Raw genomic sequence first — 9,656 nt, 5'->3', positions numbered from 1 at the left:
GGTGTTTTAAAACTGATTTCTCAGCAGCTGGGGCTTGCCAGACACTGGAAGGACGCAGCCTCATCCCCACTGGAGTGCAGCCCCCGCAGCAGGTATCCACCACTGCTTTGAAGATTGGTTAGTAACAGGTAACAGCAAGAAGCACCTTCGTTTACAACCTCCCCTCTCCCCTGTGGCCCTCACAAGCTAACAACCCAGGAAATTATCAGCCTAATCCTAGCTAATAATCCTCTTTCTGTCCTCCAGAGAAAAGCCAATCCCCATCAAGGTGCTGAGAGGAAGCCAAAGGATTTGATGAATATATCCCTCAAGAAGCCCAGCACTCCAGCAACAGCGGGGGACGGGTGCCCAAGTATGGCTTTGCCTTCCAGCAGCCAAAATCCCCAGAAATGCCAAATTCAGGCAGCTCCCACTGGAGTCAAGAGGTGTTACAGCCTTGAGGAATTAGAATCCAGTATCTGATGGTGGCAGTGGAGCCGCACCAGGTAATCACAGCCAGAGTAAAGGACCTCCCCTCCCATCCTCCTTGAAATCCCCAGATGTTGTTGGTTAAGCATTGTCCTGGTCATAGTGACTGCTATAGCTCCCATTGTTTTTGGAAGCCCCCACCAACACCCCCCCCATTTTTTTTTTTTTTTTTTTTTTTTCTTCATTCTAGCACTTTATATGTGAAGGATACATATTCCAGAATACTATTTGTATATGGGTTCATGGTTCTAGACAGCGTTGCAATAGGGTAGGAATAAGCTGTACAGAACAAAACAAAACAAAAAAAAAAAAAGAGAGAGAGAGATAAAAATCATACAGCGGCTGAACACCAACCGTCACACAACCTGGAATACAACTGACACAGACTTGTTAGAGTTTAACAGACTGAATAAGGGATTAACATCAGCTCAGTCCCCTCATCCCTTTCCAGGAAAGATGGATGTACTGGATGAATGCTGAGAACATTCTGCACCCAGGTGATGTCCCACCTTGGGGGAAAAAATGAAGCCAGCCAGAAGATGACACAAAAAGCTGAGTATACGACCCCAACAAACACTAGGCTGCTGTGGGATTCTGACCTCCTCACCTCCAACAATGTGACATTGGTCGTACGCATCTCGGTCTCGTACGTCCAAAAGCAGGAAGGGGCAGTCAGGATAAGGCATATCTGTAGCCTGAGTGTCCACTTTCTTTGGAGCATCCACTTTCTTTGGAGTGTCCTTTTCTATATCCAGTTCACCAACACCACTTATCACACTACAAGAGGAAAGAGGAGGGTATGGTGCAGGCTCTCACTCTGAACGCTTCCATACCTCTTCACCAGGTCAGAGCTGTTTTCCATTGACTGTTCCAATAGCCCATTTACATTCCAGTACAGCCAGACACCACAGAAAAATGGAGAGAGTCTATTTCAGGCTTTCCAGTATATGGTAAGAGACTGATTTCATTTTTATCAATATAAAAAATAAACTGAGTACAGCTTTGCTATGTGAACATACCGTACTCTTCTGGATCAGTCAAGTCCAGGAGTTTTATTCAATGTCCTAAGTGACTCGGGTGAGGGAGAATAATTCTAAGAAGCTGCCAATGGTGAGATCTCAGCAAGTCAGACACAGTAAATAACAGTCAGTCATCTACAGTGCTATGCAGAGGATGTCCATTTCATCACTAAATTGGATACAGGACATGTACAGAAACCTCCAGATACTCTTAGTGGTCACTAAATTCATGGCTTTGATACGCGATGGCCAAGCCTGGCAGGCAGGCGTCTCAACTCTTCTGTGAACATTTGCACAGATACAGCAAGGGAAGGGCTGAGACAAAGCTTCCTCTTACAGTGTCTTCCTAGTATCTCTGACCTTGACTAGCGATGCATGGGGTTTGGAAATTGGACTCTTATTCTCACTCACAGGACAATCCGTTAAGATAATCAGGAAGGCACATTACTGAGTTTACCAGAGCAGTTTATAACATGGATTCTTGAACCCAGGGACCTGGATCAAATCCCACAAACCTATTTCCTTGCCAGCCATTTAGACAATCATCAGGTAGCAAAAGTGTTGGGTTACAGCCGCAAACCAAACTCATTCACACAGGAAAACCTGCCAACCCTCTCTCTCGCTCACATCCCCGGACATGCAAAATCAGGCTTTAACGAGAAATACAATATAAAGCCAGTAGTGGCAATTTAAAATAACTAGCTGGGTAAAAACAATTATCTGCTAAGACAGGAAGAAAATTGTGTATTATTAACAGGCACCTCTGCAGCGTGGACCGATAGGATTCCCCAGCTCCTGTGTTTTTTATGAACAGGACCGGACTAGGTCTCCCGTCGGGGCTTCCTTTCCCATTTGTCCCTGCTGTGAGTTCAGCATCTGCATCTGGAGCAGCAGAATCACCATCTGGGGATAGAACAGGGTACAAAGAGTTAAAATGCTGCAGGAAATAAACAAGCAGGTTTTAAGCCCAGTTTCTATTCTTAGAAGAAAATGTGTCTCTTAAAGACAGCCTTATCTTTATCCTCTTACAAGGATTAATAAAGAGCCATATGATTTTTAAGGGCTCAAGATCTCATTTTAAGAATTCAATAAAAATGTAATTCTTGATGCATGACACCTACTGAGTTACTACAATAAACTTGGCAGCATGAGGCCTTTCTTATTTGCAAGCCTTTCTGTTTTAGGAGTGTTTCTGTTCCCAAAGTGGAATGGCTGCAGGCCACAGGTTAAGTTATTTTTTCCTCCTGATTAAAAGACTTGCTGAATAGTCAGCTATGTCTGTCAGGACACTGTTCACCATATGGCAGTGATCTACAGCTCTTTCTCTTTGTGCTTACAATAAATATTGTTACCTTCCAGCTTGTGCATCTCCTCATTTGTCACTTCTAAGGTTTCATCAGATAGAGAGGCAACCTGGATGACCTGCAGGAAACAAAAGCAAGCAATGATACCCTGATATGCATGCACCAGTGTCAATGAAAGACAGCGGGGATCAGCTTAAGGAAAAACAATCCTCAAGCCAAAACACATTTAACTCAACGCAACTTCTACTGGACTTCAAGGTCACATATAGGTGCATATATGATGCTTGTACTGCAAGTATGTCCTTTTATTAAACGGAAGTTGTAGCAAAAAAAAAGAACACTCAACCTTAGAATTATGCAAAGCTAAGTATGCTGTGCTGGCAATATTAAATACCAGAATGTTTTCTGACTTTTATGAAGTTCAGTCACTGAAATATTTCAGAACATACACTACATTGGATAAAATTGCACATGGTTAATCGGCCTGTGAGAGCAGACCTGAGATATTCACATACTAAATCAGTTCACCACACCAGTGAGTCACAAGATTGATCTTAACAATCCAGGGGAACTAAAGATATGATTCTGCAGAGACCCACTCCTTCGATATCTGCAAGCTTAACCTTCCTTTTCCTTCTCTCCTTAGAAGAAAGCTTGTCTTTTTCTAGTTTTTCCCAATTTTCTTGAACCAACATACAAGAAACACAAAGCTCTTTATTTACTGATCAGATTTTCCATTTTTTTAGTACTTTGATTCATTACTTTTTAATTAAAAAAATATGCAGAAAGCCTTGAAGTCACAACCTTCCTTCCATTAGGGATGGCTTCAGGCTGTGACTGCTTGACACAAAGCTCCATGAGATCAGATTTGAATACTACTTTACATAGCCCTTTTCTTTGTAAGAGGCTTGAAGATCCTCTTAAGTTAATGGAAAAAAAAAATAGGGAACAAATTTCAAAGGCAGAGTCACTACAATCTACAATGTGCACGTAAAAGCATTTGACTACTCTGAAAACATTGGCCTGAATGGTTTGCTTTTATTAAGGGAAACCTATGAGGGCAGGAAGAAGCCAATACAGAAGAATGACACACTAAGGCTACATAACTACATGAAAGGCTTTAGACAAAGCAAAAATGCTGTTCACAAAAGATAACAACTTTCAGAGGCCAGAGAGGGAAATATACATACCAACTGGGCAAAAGTAGTCACCTTCAGTCTTTTAAACAGCTCATCCTTTTTATATCTGTAATCTTCAAAAACAAAACAGAAAGGACAATGTAAACTGTCAGTTAATTCCCAGCTTTTGCAAATACCAGGCGATAGGCTTAGTCCCAGCTATTCTTGTAGACTCTCTTCTCCAACAAGGCAGGATTTCTGGGCACTAGGCTTGCGCTAAAGGATCGGAGCAGCAAACCTGAAGACTTTGTGAAAAGTAATACCAGTTATAAAAAGAGATCTTGTCCAGATATGATTAAAGTGGAGAAGGCAGATTTAGTTGCTTTTAGACTCAAATCTGTATTACTTTGTGTTTCCTGTTCTTGCCGGGGGAAGGAAGCAGTTTCATGAATTTATCACCTTGCCTGCTGTTCTTTGAAGCCCGCTATGGTCACAAAGCCTCTTAAACCAAAAGATTTAATTTACCTGAGTTTTTAATTTGTGAAGTTCCAGCAGAATCAGAGCATAGGGGCACTGTACCTCAGACTACGTCTTTTCAAATATTAAGCTAAACACGTATGTTTAATCTTCCTGATTAAAATGCTCCAAGTTTTCTTACTTTATCTAACAATTACATTCCGATTCCTACAATTTGCTGATATGGATATCTAAAGGAATGGATAACTGACAGAAGGTGTTTAACACAGAAAACTGAACAGCAGATTGGCATGGATACCAGCTTGAAGCACACATAATTGCTATGGAGAAATTGGACTAATTGAGTCTTAAGCCTGAAGACAAAGCTTAGGCAGCAAGAAAACTGAGCAGTCTGTTGGAACGACTGGCAAACAACCAGAGCAGAGACTAACAGTGCAAAGTAAGCAATGCAAGGATGGAAGTCTGATTGCATACAGATACTCAAGATGCGTGAACACCAGGAAGAGAGAAGCCTTCTAGGGTGAAACAAAAAGGTGTAGGTAGTAGGAGAGAGAAGCGAAGATGAGTATCAGTAGGAACATCTTGATATGAAATAGCCTCCCACAGGAAGCAATGGAAGCCCCATCCTTTGGGAAATTTATAGCTGGAAAGGAGACAGCAGAGGAGGGGAAAAAAAAAAAACAACCCCCGATCAATCCTGCACTGGCAGGGAAAGGCAAAGAAGATGAACAAAATTCCTCCCGTGTCAGGCACTGCAGCTGTAACAGAGTTCTGCATGCAGCTCTTGAAGCCATGCTCTAATGAATCTAAACTCTCTCAAATAATAAAATTGCTCCTCCTTTCTTTTCTTTTCCTCCTCTTTTCTTTTCTTTTCCTCCTCCTCCCTTGCTAGGCTCCACCTCTTAAGTTACAAACTTTTATTTTTTAAAAAAGAAAAATCCTTTGCATTTTTCTAACAATTTTAGTAACTGTTCGAGGATATTCCAAACCAGTCTCCCTCCAGCTGTTCAGCTAAGAGGGCTAACAACAGAAAACAGGACCTTTATCAAATCCAGCCAGTTAAGCAATTCTAAATCCTCTAAAACCATCTGCTGAATGCTCCATAGCTTAAGCAAGGGAAGACGGGGGAGAAGGGGGAAGGGCTCCAATCCATATTCCTGTAACCAACACACAAAAAAATTACCACAAAATTAGCTTATGGAAACTCTCAAGCTGACATGTGTTTAGAGAAGGAGCCACGAGAACGCTGGAGGCTGAGATCTCTTCCCAATACAAGTGGTGATGACGCGCTTCCTGACAGATGTTCTGCTCGGACAAGATTCTCCCCGTACACAGCCAGCGGGCACATTACGGTAGCAGAACCGACACAAGAAGAGATACTGTGAGCTTTCATCTCTAGGGGTTTTTTTATTCCTATCCTTTCCTCTTAAATACACTTCCTGCAGAGGTAGGCCAATTAATTTTCAGCATTCAGAGCAAGCAGAGTTCCCAAATTCAACATCCTACCCTATATAATGTTTATTAAGCTGCAAAGCAAGTGCCTACTTGCTACTAAACAACTTGCCTTAGAAAAAAGGAGCCCATCCAAAATAGCCCAGTGCACTGCAGCTTCCAAACCATAGGTCTGAAGTACAAGACCCGCACATAAACTAGATTTCAGAATGTCATTTAACATGAAAATGGCCCTCGCGGTTCTTGCAAAACCACCTGGTTTCAAGCCTCAAGCTCAGCTTGCTAAAGCCTCCCTTTATAACTTGGAAATAACAGCAACAATTATCTTTTGTACAGCCCATTTCACCTGCCCGACAAAAGACCCACGTGTAGCCCATGTCCAAATGATTAAAACCCCCCAGTCATGGACAAAAAGAGCCCTTCAGTCACATCAAGAACAAGAAATAAACTTAATTTAGAAGGACAAATAAAAGCAGCAAAGCTTATAAAGTACATAAACACTGTCAAAGCAGAACTGTTGTCACAATGCTCATACAATACAGCTGGTGGATGGTTTCCTCCCACCTCAAGCAAGGATTATTTACTCCAGAATAAGCCTTTATGACCTAGAACTTGCCTTTACTACCCAAAACTATTTCTATCCACAAGAAAAACCACAACAAAACTGTTGTTATTACAAAGCCTGACCTGGAGCAAACCAATCTGAATGCTTACGCGAGCCTCCCAGCAGTTATTACAAAGTTCAGAAGAACTGCCGTTTCTGACTACGAAAGCAACACAATGTACCTGGTTCTGTCCTGGAAGGTCCATTTGAATTTTCTGACATTTTTTGCTTCAGTGAACTGGTCTGAAGCTGTAATTATTGTGTATTCAAGGATGTGCTCCTTGGGGCTTCAGAAATGAGTGAAGCAACACCAGAGAAAGGGAAGCGACTTGGTGTCTCTCCTCAAGTCACTCCTCCAAAGGACAAACCATTGTGGTTCCAGCTCTCTTATAATTTTTGATTCCACAGCAGGCTCGCAGTATTAAGTCCCACTCTCTCACATTACACAAGAGACAGAGAGTTGCCTGTACTGTGTATTTAAAGTTGTGTCCAAACGGTGTCATCTATCCATGAGAAATCAAGGGGGAGAAGTTTCTAAACTGCCTGGGAACAAAAGGTGCCTATTCAGCCCAAATATAATGAGAAAGTTTCTACTGGACTCCAGAACCACGATTAAACAAAAGAACTCCTACATGAAACGAAATCAGATTCACAGCAGAGATTGAAAACCAACTAGACCCATACAACAAGATTTCCAGCACAGATAAAAAGCAACGGCAATCCAGTGGTAAGCACTGAAATCTTAGTCAAGACAGGACTTTGGAAAGCAAGCTCATTTCTCTCTTGATTTTCCACAAAGATCCATGGTGTTTAAAAAAACCCAAACAAACCAGCAACAAAGGACCATTTTGCACAAAGCCGAGCACAAATATATTCACATGACAGATTAGTGACTTCCCTTATCATATGAACACTAGCACCTTAGAGGAACACAGTATATGGCTCTAAGAACTAAAACTGAACATTCAAAATCCTAATTAATCCTCATTTACATCCTGATTTTTCTTTCACATCAACAAATGCAGCTTTTGAGTTTAATAGCTTTCCTGGCTCTCTCTGTGAAAATAATCCGGACAGTAGCTGAAAATAAAGTAGTAAAACATTAACTTTATTAGCAAGAGTTTTTTTTAAAAGCCTATTTCCAGTGGGAAAATAGACCAAAGTAAAAATCAGCTATTTCATTAGCCTGAATGACCCAAAGTCTTCAAAACATCAATGTTGTTCTGGCAAACAGTGTTATTCTGGTAAAACCAGTGAGTTACACAGGAATGAGCTTGTCTCTTTCCTGCCTTGAGTATTCTAACGGAATTCTTAGTATGCTACAACTATACAAAAGTAAAAGATCTCAAGCTCAATCATTTTGTTACCTAAAAGTGAAATAAAGTCTCAGAAGTGCAGTCTGAGTCTTCCCAGATGAGCTTAGTCTAGTTTTCTTAATCCAGAGAACTTCTTCCTGCTTCGTTTCCATTCAATAACAAAATTTGCACAAAGAAGGATCTGGAAAGACTCCTAGACCTGCCTGCCTGGTACCTTAAGTTAAACCTGTAAAGCACTGTGAGAGACAGAGAAATAAGGCGCAGGGCAAAGTGGAATGGGGCCAGCAAAGAATCAAGGTAGAAGCACCTTTCTAGCCTACTGCTGCGTGTTCCTACAATTCCTGTAAGTGGCTGTGGGAATCATCGGAGTGGAGATTTCCAAGCAAATGGAGGGGCTGGGATTCAAACCAGCTCCTTGATGCTCTTTCAGTTTTGAACTAACCCACTGCAAGGTACATTCTGCTCCTCTCCAGATACTCACTTCTTTTGATCTCTTCCAACTTTTCAGTGTATTTTGTTAAACTGTTTCCTGTAACAACAAGAACAACAAAAATCAATCAGTTTGTTACAATTTTTTTTATTAGTGGTGTTCTTTAGCGCTATTAAGCCTTAAATTTTTTTTGAAGAAAAAGATCAGGCCATGATAACAAATGTTCATTGTAGATCCTCTTTCTCCATGACAACACAAGGCAGCCATAAATCAAAAAGTACCAGGATTTTCCTCTTAGCGCTTTTCTCTCGCAAGGAAGGCCAAGCTAAACAGCCAAGTCAGTCAAAGGACTCGCTGGACGCCAGCTGCCAACAACCTCTAGGAACAGGCAGCGCTCGGCAGCTTAAAGCCTCTGTTTTGGAGAGGGGAAGTCACTGTGAATGTTCGTGACCAGAAGGAGCTCAAATCTTCTGCATGTACTCCCAGCTTCTTCTACAGAACGCACCTGAGTTTTATTTTACAGGATTTTCAGTAAAGGGTACAAAAGTATCCGCAGCCTGATAGTCAGAACAGTGATATTTGCAAAAAACCAGCCTCGTAGCACCCTTCCAATTTACAAGTTCCACACCAAGCTCTCTCTACTCAAAAGCGTAAGTTGTGTTGACGATGCTTTGGAGAACAAGTCATCACCCTCAGAAAGTCACTACCTAAAACTCAGTACGTGACAGCCCTCCCTCTAAGGGAGCTAAAATCAGGACCTTGGTATTCAAACCCTGCCTCCAACACACTGTTTCAAGCACAACTGTGGCCACTTTGTCTCTCTTCCCCAACGTTTTTGTGTGGAGACTATAGGCAGATGTTACTGGATAAAATTCAAAAATTTGCTTTAACAACAAAAAAAATCCCCAAAGACACCCCCCAGATAATTATCTTGACTTACACCCTTGTCAAGATACCAGTTTATACAAGAAAAGCCCACATACAGAAACTCCAAGACGAGCAATTTCCATGGGAACTGTCATAACGGAGCCTGACATCATATGGTGAGACATATCATAATCGTGATGCGAGTTTTGACATAGCTGCACGGTATCTGGGGTAAAGCAGCTCAGGACAGAGGCAGTTAAGACATTCAGCATATTTTTGTATACTCCTACATCCACATTTGGTGTTTTTAACCTACAACGATTTCACTTACCGGTATCCAGGCGGGTTTTTATATGTTGGTATCTGGGATTCTGAGGGATGCGTCTGGTTAAATACTGTTTTAAAAAGGAAAAGATAAGAGGAAGTCAATATACAGCCATGTATTTGTTTTAAAGGCAAAAAAACGTTAACAGAAAAGGTGATTTGAAGAGTTCTAAAAGACAGCAAAAAGAGCAGCGAGACCACAGCCACCCTCTCAGACACCCTCCGCTCTCAGATAGGACAGACCTCTGCATCTCCAACCCGATATTAAACCCCTGCC

The 9,656-nt window shown here is 41.6% G+C and overlaps 1 protein-coding gene across 1 annotated transcript in view; it reads right to left on the bottom strand.

Annotated features, from left to right (window-relative positions):
* The window catches only part of CEP41 (centrosomal protein 41kDa), a gene marked incomplete at its 5' end in the record, with an annotated part of 10,707 nt that extends 1,257 nt beyond the window's left edge, over positions 1-9,450 (bottom strand). The window contains 7 exons of the mRNA XM_009582478.1: positions 680-747; positions 1,076-1,245; positions 2,249-2,390; positions 2,840-2,909; positions 3,982-4,043; positions 8,240-8,287; positions 9,387-9,450. Coding sequence (XP_009580773.1) covers positions 680-747; positions 1,076-1,245; positions 2,249-2,390; positions 2,840-2,909; positions 3,982-4,043; positions 8,240-8,287; positions 9,387-9,450 — 624 coding nt within the window. The remainder of the gene's footprint in view (positions 1-679; positions 748-1,075; positions 1,246-2,248; positions 2,391-2,839; positions 2,910-3,981; positions 4,044-8,239; positions 8,288-9,386) is intronic.
* Between the last annotated feature and the right edge of the window lie 206 nt (positions 9,451-9,656).

The sequence above is a fragment of the Fulmarus glacialis genome, unplaced genomic scaffold (genome assembly GCF_000690835.1).
Source record: "Fulmarus glacialis isolate BGI_N327 unplaced genomic scaffold, ASM69083v1 scaffold23077, whole genome shotgun sequence".
NCBI lineage: Eukaryota > Metazoa > Chordata > Aves > Procellariiformes > Procellariidae > Fulmarus > Fulmarus glacialis.
The sequence above is the reverse complement of the archived record's forward strand: the minus strand, read 5'-3'. Positions and strand labels throughout refer to the sequence as shown.